This window comes from Manihot esculenta, chromosome 9 (assembly GCF_001659605.2).
Source record: "Manihot esculenta cultivar AM560-2 chromosome 9, M.esculenta_v8, whole genome shotgun sequence".
NCBI lineage: Eukaryota > Viridiplantae > Streptophyta > Magnoliopsida > Malpighiales > Euphorbiaceae > Manihot > Manihot esculenta.
In genome coordinates this window covers 1742512-1760001 of record NC_035169.2, presented here as the reverse complement: position 1 = coordinate 1760001, position 17490 = coordinate 1742512, and the positions used below count along the sequence as shown (strand labels likewise).

Here is a 17490-nt window from a genome sequence, read left to right as displayed (position 1 = left end):
TTTTTCTCAAAAGAGAATTTCATTTTTCAAAAGAGAATTTAATTTTTTAAAATTTAAAAATTTTATTAATATCGTTATATATAAATATATTTTATTTTTTAAATTACAAATTAAAAATATAAAATATTCTTTATGAAAAATAGTTTGTGTTTAAATATAAGTTATTTCCTAGAGAAGAAAGGGAGCCTTAATGAAGTAGCTACCAATCTAATAACTACCACCCCAAGTCGCAACTGCACCATAAGCACATGACTCCTTTCTCAAATGGACCATACCTATCCCTTCTTTATTACTAAAATGGACATCACATACCCTTGTAATTCTCACCGTTTTGTATCATATTTCACTTACTAAAATTTATTAAAAATCATTTTCTTTATTATTTTTTATAAAATGAAATTTATCAATATTAAATAAAAATGTGTAATATCACATTAAAAACGGTGCCGTATCACATAAAAATATAATTTATTATATTATTCGAACTCGAAAGAAATGATCCGCGATATCTCATCTCACCCGGTAGCAAATCATGGGTGTTTTGGAAATTTCAGCAGGATCTCCTACCTAACTCTGTTGAGTGTACATCACTCTAAAGGCTATAATTAGTAGGATGCTGCATGCTCCATTCACTCTCTACTTACTTACCCACCAGGAGGACCCTGCTTCAAACAAATCTCTCTTTTTCTCTCAAAAATGCAGGGAGGACATATGGCAGTTGAAGAGCCTCTTAGGCTCTCCTCAGTATTAACTTCTTCAAAATCTGTAAGTTCTCTTCTATGCATATTCATGCATTACTTTGGTCTAGAGTTCACACATGCCTTTTACGTTTATGTAGAATATACAAGAAGATATAGACATGGATTTATTCACTCTTTGGTAATAAAAATTAAAAAAATAAAATAAAATGGGTGGCTGGGAATATCTCAGCAGATGACATGTAAAGACTCCTTATCCACTTCTCTCTTACTTCCTTAAAAGCAGATTGAAATCTACTAGCAGAAAAAATGGCATGCAGCCCTGAAATTTATAACTTGAATGTTAGCAAACATTGATGAAAGAGTAGATATCTGCAAATAATATGAAAAATCACTTGTTTTCATGGGACTTTTCAAGGATTGAAATAATGAAATAGATTCTAGAATCCATCACTATCAGGATCTGGATCATCATCATCCTTAGAAGAAATAAATTCTTGACACTTCAGCTGTGGGATTTATATGCAAGACTTCTATTGAAATCTTGTGCTAGTTCAAGATTCAGTATGCTATTAATATGTTCTGGGTTTGTAATGCTCTGAGAATAATCTCCATGGCTGCATTGATCAGATTACTTTTATTAGGTAAAAATTCACAAGTGATAAGCTGCAGACTTGATTTTCAAAGAATTATCATTAATAAAATAGTAGGAGCAGAGCTATTTGTTTGAATTCTTCAATATCAGTTCTTGTTAACCTGCAGAGCTATTTGCCTTCACTGACCAAATTAGTTGGAACACTTGGACCGAATTCGCGGTCTGTTGAAACCATAGAGGCATGTCTTAATGCAGGAATGTCAGGTTATTGGTTCAATTCTTGCGCATTTGGATTCTACATTTTGCATTTTCCCCTCTTGAAGTTCATAAAGCTATGTTAATTTCTTTCCCCTTCCCTTCTTGCTAGTTGCTCGGTTCGACTTTTCATGGTTGGATAGTGATTACCACCAAGAAACTCTTCAGAATTTGAGGCTAGCTATGAAAAATACTAAGAAACTATGTGCTGTAAGTGAAAGATTGTACATGTCATATTATAACGGCTCTTGATTCTCCACCATTAAATGGAATCAATAGATGTATTAAATCCATATTTGATAACTTTATGAGTCACAGGTTATTGGAGAAAACAATTTTATTTTGTCATAAACTAAAGAAAAGAATTCAATTGAATTCTTGTAAAATCATGCAAGAATTTTATTCTTTTAGACTATGTTTGTTTGCGGAAAATAACTTGAATTTAGAAAATATTTTCCCTAGAAAATATTTTTTTTGGAAAATGTTTTTCATAAAAAATATTTTCCGATAAAATAACTTGTTTTCATTATATAATTTTAATTTAAAAAATAAAATCTATTAAATTTTTTTTTATATAGAGGTGTTTATATAACTTGAAGTTATTTTCTTTAAAATGGCTTAATTTTTCTTTAACAAGTAAAATATGTTCTGTTGACTAATTTTTTTGAGTGTTTCATGGAAACAAAACAAACGGAGGCTTAAAATGAAAATTTTTTAAGTGAAAATAGTTGGATTCCTTTCTTCAAAACAAAAGATTTGTTAGAAAAGAAATCAATTAAATTGAATTCTTGTGAAATTGTTGATTCCAGATGGAGTTGTAATCTTTCTTTTCCAACTAATAAATTTTCAGGTTATGCTGGACACTGTAGGCCCAGAACTTCCAGTTTGTAACCAGACTGGGAAACCAATTGAGCTAAAGGCTGATGACCATTTAACTATTACTTCAGATGTTTCCAAAGAACCATCAGCAGAGTTTTTGCCTGTTGATTATTGTGGACTCTCTGAGGTATGTGTTGGAAGACATTCAACTCTTATTTCTAACATTAATCTTTTCTCAAATTAACTTTTCTAAATGATGCCTTTTGTGTGATTATGATGTGCTCTTTTTATTGATTTATCATGCATCAGATAAATTTTAGTCTTTAGTTTCCTTTCTGAATTACAGATTCTGAAGAAGGGCGACACTATTTTTCTTGGTCAGTATCTCTTCACAGGAAGTGAAAGCACCTCTGTATGGCTTGAGGTGAAAATTTTCTTCTGATGCTCATTTTCTGTTTGTTTAAATGCTTGTTTAAACAGGCAGTCTTTTCAGCTAAAGTTTTTGCTTGATCTTTAGGTTTTAGAGACAAATGGTCAGGATGTCATCTGCCTTATAAAAAACACTGCGACTCTTGAAGGCTTTATATTGATGCATGTTTCTCAAGTGCATGAAAGTTTACCAAATTTGAGTGACAAGGATAAACAGGTACAATTAATCAATAGCAAACTACCTTTTCCTATGTTTTCAATTGTTATCCATCTGTATTTTCATGCTCAAGAGGAGTCCGTGTGACCATTACTTTGCGTAAAGGATTGTCTAGTTAGCAGTATGTTTTTTCTTTTTATTGATTTGCTTTAACTGGGGGTCTAAACTACTGAAATTACAACCCTGGAGCTGGAGATGGTTCTAGTACCGGTAAGTTAAATCTCATTAGTTAGTTAGCAGTAAATGTTCAAGGGTGTCTCAGTGGGCTGAAATCCTACTGTTTAGTTGTTTAGTACCTTTTTATAAAAAAAAAAATTCATGATTTTGTATGCTTCTCAAAAATAATTTATTCAAAACTTTATTACATTTGCCTTCTTTACATAATAACAATGCACCCTTTCTAGCCAAATCACCAACTTGCAAGCAAGCATAGGCAGTTATACTACTTATTAGGGAGCTTGTATGATTTCATTAACAGTAGAGCAAAATAAGCTAAGCTCTAAATTGAGCTGATCCTACCTTCAATAGGATATTTTAGTGTAACTATTGTTTGGTAGACCATAATGGCAGGAAACAAAATGAAACCTGCAAGTAACAATAGATTAATGAATAAAAGAAATCCATCTTGCTACATTCAACTGCACTCCATCAACCATATCACTATCTCCTTTATATGTTGATAGATAAAATATATCCTCTCTTTTTGTTGATATGATAGGTTATTTTGGAGTGGGGCTCACATAACAATGTTGATTTGATATCTCTATCATATACTCGCAGTGTTGAAGATGTACGAGAGGTTAGGCAACCATTATCCATTGCAAATAATGTTTCTGATGTTTCTTTGAGCTCAGAATTATCTGTTCATTGCCAAGAAGTTTGCTTTAGTTGAAAAGGAAATAAATCCATTGTTCTTCCCTTTATGAGTGAGAAGTCAGTGCTAATTACGTGTATGTGTTCCTGTTGCAGCTCAGAGCTTTTCTTGAAACAAATAATCTCAATGAGACTCAAGTATTTGCCAAAATAGAAACTGTGGAGGTAAGCTAATGCATTGCTTGTGTGTCAAGATGATTAAAGTAGCTTTTCATCTAATAGTAGCAACCATCACTAGTATATATAACTCTACCATTGTAATCCATAGTTGTGGTCACTGAAAATATCTCCCATTACATGTCACTGTAATTTTTGCTCACTGCACCAGGGTTTGAAACATTTTGGTGAGATCCTTCAGGAAGCAGATGGCATTATCCTTGGTCGTGGAAATTTAGGAATTGACCTTCCCCCAGAAAAGGTCATAATTTTTGTCAATAATTCTTATTTATTTTCTATGTCAATAATTCTTATTGGAAGTTGTCCTAAAGGCAAATACTTTAAGTTGGGATTTTTTTTCCCTTTTTTTTGGTGCTATCATGAGGATGTATCTTTGGTAGTGGGATTAGGTAAAAATACTTTTGATCAGGTAATGATGATTAGCTTAGGAAAATGTATGTTGTGAGTATGGTAATTGAAATAACTCAGCATTCCCATCTCGAAGGTTGGAGCTTTGACTGATAGACAAGTGGACATCTATCCTGACAAACTGCCATGCCATGAGGACAGATGTCCACTCGTCCATCAGTCAGAGTTTCAACCTTCGGGATGGGAATGCAAGTTATATCAGTAATCAATCACTTTTTTTCTTGTAATTAATGATGTAATTTACACCTAAGTTAGCTTTTGAATTATCAATGGGAGAGCAAGGAAGCTCCATTTCTGTAACTTTTTTTCCTCTTTGTTTCCTTTGTTTGGGTGTGTTCTATGCTGTCCCAACTCTAACAGAGAATCTGTTTGAGAACTGGTTATAGGCTTGTGTCATTTGGCATAAGGGTATCATGTGGTTGAAATCGATACCGATCTCCAACATAACTTCATTGGTTTTGATTTCTGGTTATTCTGAGTTCTTTGAGAGGGGTGAGGAGGATATCTCCTCCTCCAGATTGTTGTATCTGATAAAAGAATTCCCATAGGCCATAGCATTCGTTAGGATAGAAGTGCATTAGAAATAAATATAGTTTTGGATTTGTATTTCATGCTAAATCATAAAATGTCAATGAATGTCAAACTCAAGAACCTGTTTCTTTCAAATTCATATCTATCCAAATGGAAACAAAATGTAAATTTTGGTATCTTTTCATTGCAGGTTTTCTTGTTTCAGAAGTCTGCTGTATATAAGTGTAACATGGTAGGGAAACCTGTCATAATCAGTAGAGTAGTTGATAGCATGACTGCAAATCTAAGACCAACTCGTGCTGAAGCAACAGATGTTGCAAATGCTGTACTTGATGGTACGTATGATACATTTAAACATCATTTCTTTGTTTCTTTGTAGTTGGCAACCTTATAATAATACTATCATTATTTTAAAATTTTTCTTACTGCATAATTTCTTAGGTGCTGATGGTATATTATTGGGTGCTGAGACACTTAGAGGACTATATCCCATTGAAACAATAAAAGTTGTGGGGAGAATTTGTGCTGAGGTTAGTATAAACACTATCAAATTTTCCAATTATGCTACAATCATGTAGAATCGAATATGCTTAAAAGGTTGAGGCCCTGTTTGGCAATACTAGCTGTTTTGGTAGTTGGTAGCTGTTAGTTGTCTAACTTTCGTAATTCAATCCCTTAACCTCTAAATATTATTGTTTTAACCCAGTCAAAATACTAAACCACTATCTTCAAAATTGTTGCGGCATAGAGCCTAAATTAGTGGAATTGGTGAAGCATGTAAGAGTATAAATGCAGAAGGAAGGTAATTCAGCAGAGATGAAAGTAATGGCACCAGAAATAAATTCTAGAACTGTTATCTCTTCCAAAAACAAGGGAATTTCTGAACATGGGTGCTGTTCTTGAAATTTATCAATACCCATATCAAAAAGGTTGTACAGGAAATGAAAGTTCAAAAGGCTACTCGTTTCTTGCAACTGTAATTTGGTCCTGACTTGGCATGTCACTATATACTAAAAACATCACAGCTTGTCCAATGATATGATTTCAAAGATCCAATGCAGCCTAATTCCTCACCGCTATTAGTCAGTGTCAGCCAAATTATCTGAAAATTTTGGTCAGTAGCCAATTAGGAACCACCACCAAATCATCTGTGGTTCATATATGGACTGATGCCTAATATCATCCAAATATTATAGTTGAGTTGTTCATGTTTGTGCAGGCTGAGACAGTGTGCAATCATTCTGTTCATTTTAAGAGAATCAGCAAACATGTTGGAGAGCCTATGTCTCATGCTGAATCTGTTGCTTCATCAGCGGTATCTTTTCATCACTATTACTTATGTTGATGTGTGTAGATTCAGTGTTTGAACTGCTAAAAAAATTAAAAAAATCAAGTGCCACAAAAGATTAATAACATTCCTCTGCTCACATACTATTATCTCTTTCTCCTAAGGTGTGTGAAGAGAGATAATGTTATGAACATGTTAAGTGGCATTTATGAATAGTTCATGTTGATAGTGTTGATGTTTTTATCAAAGGTACGTGCTGCAATTAAGGCGAAGGCTGCACTGATTGTTGTATTCACATCCTCAGGAAGAGCAGCAAGGTGCTTCAATTTTCTTATTTTCTCTTGCAATAACTACTGGAATGCTAACTAAACAATTAGCTGATTCATGCAAGCTCATGTTTTTTAGGTTGATTGCTAAGTATAGGCCACCAGTGCCTGTGTTTGCGGTTGTTATTCCTCGTCTCAGATCGAATTCGTTGAAATGGACTTGCACCGGTTCTGCGCAGGTAATTAAATTAAGCTCTCTTCACATTCTTTTTGGCAACAAAACCATCTTAGATGTAGTGAAATTTGTCTATGCCATGTTCAATGTCGGGGTTTTATTTTTTTATTTTTAGAAGATTTACCATTTAATCTCTATAGTAATTGATTATAGTAATTGATTAATAGGTATTAAAAAATACCCTAAGGTTGAAAAATTTATTAACTGGTTTTTCAGTTGTATAAAATATGTCTACTAATTAATTCCTGCATTGAGAGCATTTTATATTTTTCTATAACATTTAACGGCATTGATTAATATATTTTTTAATATCGAAAGATTAACCAATGAGTTTTTTTATATCATAGAGACTAAATAATAATTTTTTTATATTTTATTTTTATAATATAGAGAAATTTACTAATTAATTGTTTTCGAAGACTAATTAGTTTATATTTTTATTAAATTAAGGATCCATTAATGAATTTATTCATATTATAAGAAATAAATAGTAAAATACTTTATTTCAATTTTAAAATTAAAATAGTGAAAAGTTAAATTGAATTTCAGATATAATTAATTTGAAATATTCTATTATTTGATTTAATATAATTTAAAATGTAGAATTCAATTGAATTTATTTTTAATTCTAGAAATTTATTTGTTTTCCATTTTTATTACTCTCAAGAGTAAAGCTTAAAAAAAAATTCATTACTAACAAGCATGTAAAACCACTATCAAGATACTAATAAAATCAAAATAAATTAACATCTCTCATTATTTTAAAATTTATAAAATAATATAAGAATTCCAATGTATAAAAATTTTGGGTAATATAAAGCTAAGATAAAAATTAATATAATTATTGACAAAAAAATTATATACGAATATGAAAAGAGAAACTAACTAAAAATCCCTATCAATTTGTAGGAGCTATATGGGAGAAACTAAACTTTGGTTATGCTACACTTGTTTTTAAAATCCCAATTTTACTCTTATGCACAGTATGTGGCATCCGGGTTTTAAAAACCCTAACAATTTTACTCTTATTTTAAAAAATATTCCTTCAATATGCGGGTTTAATTACTATTATTTAATTTATAAAATAATATAAAAAATTAAAATAGTGGCATTAATTTAATAATTATTTATCTTTTAATTATTGATTTAATTAATTATAATAATAAGTGATAATTTAGAGAGAAAAAAAAAGTATTGAAATGAGTATTTTAGTCCATATAAATTTTATAGAATTCATTTCAAATTCCATAAAAAAACTTAAAGAATTAATTTTAGTTATAATAAATTCTATGAAATTCAATTTTAGGAATTGAATTCTAATTTTTATTCAAATTAAACACACAAAATATAGAATTCAATTAAATTGAAATTAATGAAAGAATGTGTTTTTCAAAATAAAAAAATTAATTAATGGGACTAAATAGTAAATTATTTTTTTAATATATTTTTTTTGCTAACTGGGGAAGGGGAGTTGAAACCAACAGTCGCAACATTTTCATAGAAGTGCTCTGTTCCATTTTGTTCAGGCTCGTCAGCTGCTTGGTGTCAGAGGAGTTTACCCTATCTTGGCTAGCCCTAATGTGGTAAGAATTAACATTTCTTGGTTCAATTTTTGTTTTTGTTTTTTTTTTTTAAAAAAAAATTGGTTTCCAAAAAATTGAAGAGATTAGGCCATGAGAGATTTTTTAAAAATTTTTATTTTTAAGATGGAAGGACTAAAAGGTAAACTCATATAATAGATGGATAATGTATAAGTAAAAAAATTAAAAGGTTTACTTAATTGACTCTTAAAAAATGTAATAATTCATATATAGTTTATTAAAAAGAGACTAATTCAGAAATCAAGTTATTTGAGTAATATATATTAAATGAAAAATTATTATTTAATTTTTATAATATAAAAAAATTTATTAATTAATTTTTTATTTTAAAAAATACATTAAAACATTTACGGCGTTTTAAAAGTTTAATAATTAGTCTTTTCGTTATGTATTGTAAAAAAAAATAAAATATTTTTAATACGGTGAAATTATTTAATAAATCTTTTAAAAATATAAATAATTAATTAATAATTTTTTTAAAAAAATTAAAAAAACTAAATAATATAATATTTAATTTACTTTTTAAAATATTATGAAAGAAATTAACTAATGAATTTTTTTATATTATAATATCTAAGTAATACTTGTTTTACTACGTTAAGAACTTATTAATTTTTTTTATTTTTTTAATCATCAAATGTGTATAAGTTATCTAATAAGTCATTTATTATTTTTGCAATTGACTATTTGAATTCTTACATCAAACCGAATTTAATGGCTACATTTTTTTTCTTTAGATAAAGTTATTTCGTTAGAAAGATTATTAAAAACAAGAATATGTAATATAAAGGTTTTAATGAGATTATATATATATATATATATATATATATTTTTTTTTTTTTTCTGATGAGAAATATTCTATTAATGAGATTGAACCTCTCTAGATATATATAATTTAGTGGCAATTCTTTTTCCTGTGTATATATTTTTTTTTAATTTTATTATAGCATTTTCTAAAATTAAAATAATAATTGTGCATATCTAGCTTAAGTATAATAAATAAATAAATAATTACATCAACTATGAAAAATATCTTTATTTTCCTCCCTTAATTTCTTTCCTCACTTATTTTCCACCAATCTAAACAACCCATAAATTTCCTTTATATGGTTAAATTTTTTCATATTGTCCCATTAGATTTATCGATTTTACCCGTCTTGTAATTTTATTAATTTTTTATTTTAGATATATGATTTATTTCGACTAGTTCAATTTGATTTCAAAATAATATTTGTAATATGAGTTTTATATTGGTATGGAATCTAGAAATTATAGTTATTTGTAAATAAATGAAAATTTCATAAATTATTTGATTTTTTTATATAATTATTTTTTTTCATATTTTTATGTAATATTTATATTTTGTTATTTGGGTGGCAGGCAACTTCAGGTCGTTCAAGTGAAGAGTCTGGATTGAAAATTGCCCTTGATCATGGTAAATCTGTGGGATTGCTTAAGCCTAATGATCAAATAGTCGTCTTCCAAAAGATTGCAGATTCATCTGTGGTAAAGATTGTTGAGCTTCAAGCTTAAAATTTTTGTAAATTCACTTCCTAAACCTTTTTTTTTTTTTAAGTGTAGTTTGATGAGTCTAATCAAAGAGAAACGTTCTAAAATTAGGTTGGACCACTAGACTTTTTAACTCATTCATAGTCTCATAAAAGTATTATATTCAGAATCAGAGAGAGATTTTTATTTTTTATTTTCTAACTTTCGTGATAAAATCGCTTTCTCCTTTCACACAATGTTATATAAATCATCTCTATGGTAAGAATCTCATCACTTTCTTTACCACACTTTGATCAGCAACAATTTTAATAATAGTGTTTAGTAATTTGAATTTAATGGTTGAAGAAATGTATTATGAAAGATTATTTATCAATTATTCAGTTTAAAATCAAATTAAATTAAAATCAAATTGAATAAATTGAAAATTAAAATTTTAGTATTTATAAAAATTGAATCAAATCGATTTTGATGAATCAGATTTAATTTAATTCAATTTAATCGGTTTGAATTTTTAATACATTTTTCAAAACTGAAACACAACTAATAAATTTTTTCATAATATAAAGACTAAATAGTGAATTTTTCTCAATCGTAAATATAAAAAAAGTGATTCATCATCGTTATACAAAAACATTGTTAGGTCCAAACACTACTTCAAACCAGACCCCACCCCCAAAAAACAGAAAAAAACACATCCCACAAAACAAAAAATAAAACTAAAAAAGAGTGAGAGAGAACATACAGTGCATAATGCATTCTCACAATAAAAAATGTAATGATAATAAAATGCATACAGGAAAAGGACAATTTTGCCATCTCTATTTCATATTTCTTCCTCCTCAAAGGGATCTCTTTCCGGATAGTCACCAACCTGGAAAATGTCTTGATTTACTAAGATACAAGGAACTTTAAAATGATGCCAAAATCATTTTTTTCAGAAGTAACTTCATTCGATGAATATCATTACATCAAAGACATGAAGAATGAAGGCATGATTCATCATTTCATATAGCCAAAGCTTATGGTAACAATGATTTCATCAGCGTTAACTAAAATGCGCAATTTCTTTGTAAGAACGTGTTTTGTCATGTCCCTAACAGTGGCAGACCATTTATAACGAGTATGACTAGCTAAGCTATAAATTTTCAGCATGCTTGACACAACTCTAATGCTCAAAAAACATACAGACCTATGCTGAGCTTCTAGAATAGACAATGAAATTAACTTCACCGTGATCCCACTAGTCCAATCAGAAAACTGTATTTTTTATAAACATAAAATTATCATTTAGCTACTTAGAAGCATGCTTTATAGTAGTCCCATTTAAATTTGATCAAATAATTAACTAATAAAGAAAAGGGGTCACAAAGGTTAGACAATATTACTATAACATGTCATAATTTGATAGCTATAATCAGAAAAGTAAACTATAAAAAGAAGGGAGAGGGAAAAGAATGGCTGGTGGAAAATATATATATATATATAATTAAGAGAGTGTTATATGCACTTCTCATAGTAAAAGAAAGTGAAACCTAAATTTTGAAGCTATAGGGTCTAACAACCTCTAGAAAAGAACTGACAGAATCGGTCAATTCACCCGATTCACTATTGGTTCTTTCAATTTGCTCACACATTTGCGGTTCACCATATACATTTGAATCACTAGGATGGGAAATCAAATCAAATTGTACAAAGTAAATTGAATCAAGAATCATAAAATTCTAACGGTAGATTCAACCCACAGATTCGAATCACTAAATTAGGGAATTAAATCGAGATTTGGAAGATTCTAAGAACAGTGGTGCATACAACCACAATAATCAAGTTATTTTCTCAAAATTTAAATTATATGGTTAAAAAATAACTGATATTCCTACTAGTATTGCACAATATGCATCGTTATCAAATGAAATCAAAGATATCAATGCCCTTAAAATCAAAACCTGAAAATGACTAAATGGAAGTTTATCGAAAATGATGTGAACAAAGAATCTACCAAATCCCTTAGAAGTTGCTAGCAGCAACAAAGTAACAAACAAAACAGAAAAATGCACAATATACTGCAAGTTTGCCATCAATTATTATTTGTTTTCAGTTGTTTCTAATACTAAAGAAACTGCATCTTGAAAGAAGGTCATGAAAACAACCTTTGCATTTTCAGTTGTTGTAACAACCTATTTTTCACTTTTATTTTACAACATCAAGGAACAAAACAGAACTTTTTTTTTTTTCAATAATATAATTTTCTTTGCGAATTGGACAAAAAAATAGCATGGATACCAAAATGGCTACAAGAGCGTTCTGCTCTGTTGAGGAAACCAAAAATGTCAATTTGCATGTGAACTGCTTCTGCATGTGCTCATAATCTATCTAATTCTAAGAATTCTGGGTTACCTTCCAGACTCCCACCATCTTCCAAAGGGAACATGCTTTTTGTTATTAACAATGTGTGCTGGCCCTGAAACTTTCCAGGTCCATGAATGTTTAACAATTGTACTTGTGGGGCAGTCAACCAGATGGCATCGTTAAAGCAAAAACAGATCACTATGTGCCTACTACCCATATCTTTGCAACCTTCAACCTAATGCTCAATATCACTAGACTTTGAATATAAATAACACTATTGCATTTCATTCATTATGATATCAGACTGTCAAAGTGCTCTGTGTTTTAATGAGTTTATTAGCAATGCAAGATTCCAACATATTAGAACATGGTTCTCTACAAACCTTTACTTTATCAGGCCTAACCATTGCACCATGAAGTGGAGGGCAGTCAAAGTAGCGTACTCCTTTCACCCTAAAACGTGATAATTGAAAAAAAAATAATTAAAATGTGGATCATAATGATATATGATAGATAGACAAACGGAGAGAGCAGTCAAAATAGCATACTCCTTTCTAGGGCTGAGCAGAATCCGGTTCAAACCGAAAAAACCGACCGAACCGAACCGATTTGAAAATTTGGTTCGGTTTTTTATACATTTCGGTTCGGTTCGGTTTTAAATTTCAGAAATTCCGGTTATTTCGGTTCGGTTCGGTTTTGATCAGAAAAAAACCGAAAAAACCGAACCGAACCGATTAGGGATAATAATATATTTTTTCAATAATATAGAGAAATTAAATTATATTAAAATTAAAATATTTTAATTAAATTTTAAAATACTAAAAATAAAGAGTAAAAAATTAAAAAAATATTAAAAATCGAAACCGATCAAACCGAACCGAATCAGACCGGTTCGGTTCGATTCGGTTTCTGACCAAAATCGGTTCGGTTCGGTTTTCATAAAAACTAAAATTTCGGTTTTCGGTTTATTCGGTTCGGTTTTGAACCGAACCGACCGAATGCTCACCCCTACTCCTTTCACCCTAAAACGTGATAAATGAAAAAAAAATAATTAAAATGCGGAACATAATGATCTATGATAGATAGACAAACGGAGATCTTCAAATGGCATGGGGACAATTTAAGCAATCAGCAAGAAGACACCCGTACTAGAATCTCATGACCATATTAAAAATTTTAACAGTGAAACAACCAAAAACGTTCATACTATATTTGGCAAACAATGAGTAGATAATACATATTAATAATGTGACATTAGTGTTATGGCCTCAACCCTTATATTTGATCTTACCTATGCACTCACACATAAGATTGGTCTTAACATTATTAAATGGTTTGTCAATACAACTATGATCAATAGACAACATCAATTTTATAGAAGGCATTATTGGAGACTAAACAACACATAAAGCAAAGCAAAGAAGTCTATTTGAAAATTTCAGAATATTGAGAAAGCGAGCAATATACATACATGCCATCATGTTTCCCCAATGGTTCATCATATTGAACTCCAACCCAAAAACCTGGTGCAAGAGATTCTGCTGGACCAACAAATTTGACAACCCCTCTTTTCTCTCCTGGTTCAACTTCACATCTGTCTCCCACCTAATCATTAATGAATTGGGTAAATGCAAAGAGACAAACAAGGGTGTGGCAAATTTAAGTAGACAAGGAAAAATGCTACTGAGTATTTGGTATAAGAAAGAATAGAAATGAATAAAAAAATAAAATCACCATTCCTCCTTTTGCAGTTAAAGAGGATAGAAAACTAAAGTCTTTAAGACCTAAAATGCATCCATCAAAATCTGCAGGCATCAAATTTCCTACCATGTTACAACCCATTATGTTCTAACTCATGATGCTATTAAACAGTATTTTATAGTTATATACACACATCTCTTCATTGCAAAAACTTGAGAATCACATTTATATTCATGAATGCTAATTCCCGAAAATCCACAGAGCAAAATCTTTTGAAAGATACTGGAACTAATATAGTAGTAATAAAGAGGAAATCACAACTTTGACATCATCTATTGGCCAAACCCTTCAGTGATAGAGTTAATCTGTAAGTGACATTTAATAAGCTTAAAAAAGAAAAAGACCTGGGAGAAGTATGTACTTACACTAGTCTAGCGACAACTAAACTTATATTGACTTCACATTTCACAATTTATGTGATGCCTAAATCCTTTTCCAATAAAGCATTCAGGATGTGATTTCGACTCTACAGTATGACACAAAAGGCAAGAGCAGATAGCTGAAATTGTCCATAAATTACAGTTGAATATCTGAGCCATTTTTCAGGATCTAGATAGTATGAAGTACAAAAATGAAACATAGATGTCTGTCATCTTAAAAACTTTAAATGAGATTTACCATTAGAACCCTTCAGTGATAGAGTTAATCTGTAAGTGACATTTAATAAGCTTAAAAAAGAAAAAGACCTGGGAGAAGTACTTACATTAGTCTCGCAACAACGAAACTTATATTGATTTCACATTTCACAATTCATGTGATGCCTAAATCCTTTTCCAATAAAGCATTCAGGATGTGATTTCAACTCTACAGTATGACACAAAAGGCAAGAGAAGATAGCTGAAATTTTCCATAAATTACAGTTGAATATCTGAGCCATTTTTCAGGATCTAGATAGTATGAACTACAAAAATGAAACATATATGTCTGTCATCTTAAAAACTTTAAATGAGATTTACCATTAGAATAATGTTTGCATATCTTAGGCATCCCACTGCAGACAATTCCAAAACCATGGACACTAAGATATAAATGCAAAGCGAATTACTAACCTTGATATTTGCACAAAGGTCTTCCATGTAGTTGTCAGTTATCTGTGAGTGAAAGATGAACAAAGTGAAAGTGAGTGCAATATCTCACTTGGATTCCGCCCTCGTTTCTGGCAATTCCTTTCTATTCTGCTCTCTAACTCTCTCTCTTTTTGGGAGCCAAAAAAAAAAAAGAAGAAAAAATGAAAGCCCTCCAAAGGCAAAACCTCAAACAACAGTGTTGTTACCTTAGGCTCAAAGGCTGATGGATTTTGTGAGACCAATTTTTCTTTAAATTTTCTGAAAGTGCCTGATAAACACAAACTAATAAATTTACTAGCAAGTTAAACATGAAAAGTGGTCTCCACTGACAACTATATATAGTACTTTTATTTGAACAGAAAAGGAATTGGACTATTGGAGCATTTTATGATGAAGTACATTTGCTAAGTTTTCGAATATCAAATTCACAGGATGAATGTAAAGAAGAAGATGTAGCATAGAGTCAAGATAAAAGTGCCAAGCATGAAAAAGAGAATTAAAAATCAACCCGAGTATAGAGAGACATAGCTGGAATAGCCCAGTCAGTGTAGGAAAAGGAAAAACAGAGAAGAAAAGCAAAATCTAGCCCACCTAAGCCATATGATTTGTAATTACTAAATCAATCATTATAGTCTATTGCACTTAAAACATTTTGTCACTACATGTCTAATATAAAATCTTCACCAGCCACAGTTGTATTGCATCAAAAATATGAGAAGAATGTACCCACTGCTATTCAAAGAAATATATTGTTTTTCAAAACTCACCACTGCGTTTCTGATAGTTCTCCTCTGAAATTGTGTATTTCTCTACCAATGAAGTGTCTTCCAGCCACCCACCAGAGGTTACTGATGAAGGGTCAAGATCTATTACATGTAGCCGAAACCTTTTGATAAAAAAAAAAAAAAATTAAAAAAAATATCACAATCAATAAACTAAGACCTTTTTGTTTTGAAACAAAAACTTATTAACTTCATTAACAAAAATTAACCAAAAATAAAAAAATAGCACAACTAAGGAAAACAGAACTTTTATATTAGGTTGGAAAAAGAAGAAAGTGAGAGGACAAACCCATCAAGAGGAGAATAAAAACCAAGGGGTCTGGAATTATCGGCTAAATCACAAATTTTGGAGTTTGTGTCGTCATAAAGCTCCAGGGTCATTGAATTAACTGATGTTCCACATTTTCTCCACAGCTTCTCTTTTACAGATTCCACAGTAGACTAAATTTTTGTAGAAGAAGAAAGAAAATCAAATTGAAAGTAAACAATAATAATAATAATAATAATAATAATAATAAAAAGAACACCAATAATCAAATGACAATAATGGAAAACCTGAAGGGAGAAGCGAAGACTGGCTGAGAAGGTCTTGAGGTTAGAATGAGTAACACGCAAGAGGACTGAGTCGTCATCCTCTATCTGTAACCGAGTTGCCATATTTCCTATCAGGCGAAATCTTCATCAATTGTATGATCAATTCTAATGTGATACAAACATTTCCCATCATCTCAGAATTTGAGAGCAAAAAGACTAAACTTGAGCTTAATCTAATGTTGATAGTAATAATAATAGTCGAGAAACAAATCTCAGGTTTGAAAGCTCACCTCAATCGCGCTGCACTGAACACCGTTCGCAATGCGGCAATGCTCCCTGACTGCTTCAGTTCAATTAGAACAACCACAGCTATGGCATAGGAGACTGGGGAGTGAAGATAGGTTCGGGTTTGGTGAGTGTTCGAAAGAAATGGATCAAGGAGGTGAGTCTTCGCAGATTCACTGGGTGACTTCGATCCACGCTCGGTCTATCGAAGGAGATGGGTTGGGCTCTTGGAAACATGGGTGTGGTCCATGGTGGTGCGCAGACATGTAAGTTGTCCGGTGCTGATGGTTAGTTTGTGATAGCTTGTTGGTTTGCAGTGGCTCCTTTCTACATAACAGTCTTTGTGGGTTATGGTTATTAGGTATGGGCTATTTGATTGTTGGGCCATTGGACTTCTTGTTGTAGACTTATGTTTTCTCTAGATTTAAAAAAACTTTATTTCTTAATATTTTAGGATGTGTTTTAGGGTTTATATTTTTTATTTTTTTAAAATTAAAATTTTTTTATTATTAAAAAATAAGTTTACAAATTTTTATATAAAAATAAATAATATTTGTTTTGAAATATTCATATTTAATAAGAAAAAAAATACAAATAATTTTATCAATAGTTTTGTATAAAAATAAAAATTATTATTTAATTTTTTTAATATAAAAAAACTCATAATTAATTTATCAATTTTAAAAAATATAATAATATATGATGTTAAAAAGTCTATTAGTTAAACACCCTATTAATTTTATCCTAAGTCTAAAATATTTCATAGTTTTGTATAAAAATAAAATTTATTATTTAATTTCTCTAATATAAAAAA

At 30.3% G+C, this 17490-nt stretch overlaps 2 protein-coding genes across 4 annotated transcripts; one reads left to right on the top strand and one right to left on the bottom strand.

Annotated features, from left to right (window-relative positions):
- Positions 1–547: 547 nt before the first annotated feature.
- LOC110622003 (pyruvate kinase 1, cytosolic) lies at positions 548–10073 on the top strand. 2 transcript variants are annotated; one of them, XM_021766336.2, is made up of 16 exons: positions 550–765; positions 1461–1557; positions 1661–1758; positions 2399–2554; positions 2714–2791; positions 2885–3013; positions 3732–3812; positions 3983–4051; positions 4215–4304; positions 5193–5337; positions 5444–5532; positions 6222–6317; positions 6540–6607; positions 6696–6795; positions 8318–8374; positions 9773–10073. In XM_021766336.2, the coding sequence occupies exons 1-16, from the start codon at positions 697–699 to the stop codon at positions 9923–9925; spliced, it is 1575 nt and encodes a 524-aa protein (XP_021622028.1). In that variant the 5' UTR covers positions 550–696; the 3' UTR covers positions 9926–10073. The 2 variants fall into 2 exon arrangements, with proteins under 2 accessions (XP_043816410.1, XP_021622028.1); XM_043960475.1 differs by lacking the exons at positions 1461–1557; positions 1661–1758 and having other exon boundaries at positions 548–765.
- A 420-nt stretch (positions 10074–10493) lies between these two features.
- On the bottom strand, positions 10494–16936 carry LOC110623566 (tubulin-folding cofactor B). 2 transcript variants are annotated; one of them, XM_021768558.2, is made up of 9 exons: positions 16682–16936; positions 16413–16556; positions 16147–16298; positions 15843–15961; positions 15282–15343; positions 15058–15099; positions 13719–13852; positions 12631–12700; positions 10494–10772 (listed from the first exon to the last, which is right to left on the bottom strand). In XM_021768558.2, the coding sequence occupies exons 2-9, from the start codon at positions 16512–16514 to the stop codon at positions 10725–10727; spliced, it is 729 nt and encodes a 242-aa protein (XP_021624250.1). In that variant the 5' UTR covers positions 16515–16556; positions 16682–16936; the 3' UTR covers positions 10494–10724. The 2 variants fall into 2 exon arrangements, with proteins under 2 accessions (XP_021624250.1, XP_021624249.1); XM_021768557.2 differs by having other exon boundaries at positions 16413–16519; positions 16682–16932.
- Between the last annotated feature and the right edge of the window lie 554 nt (positions 16937–17490).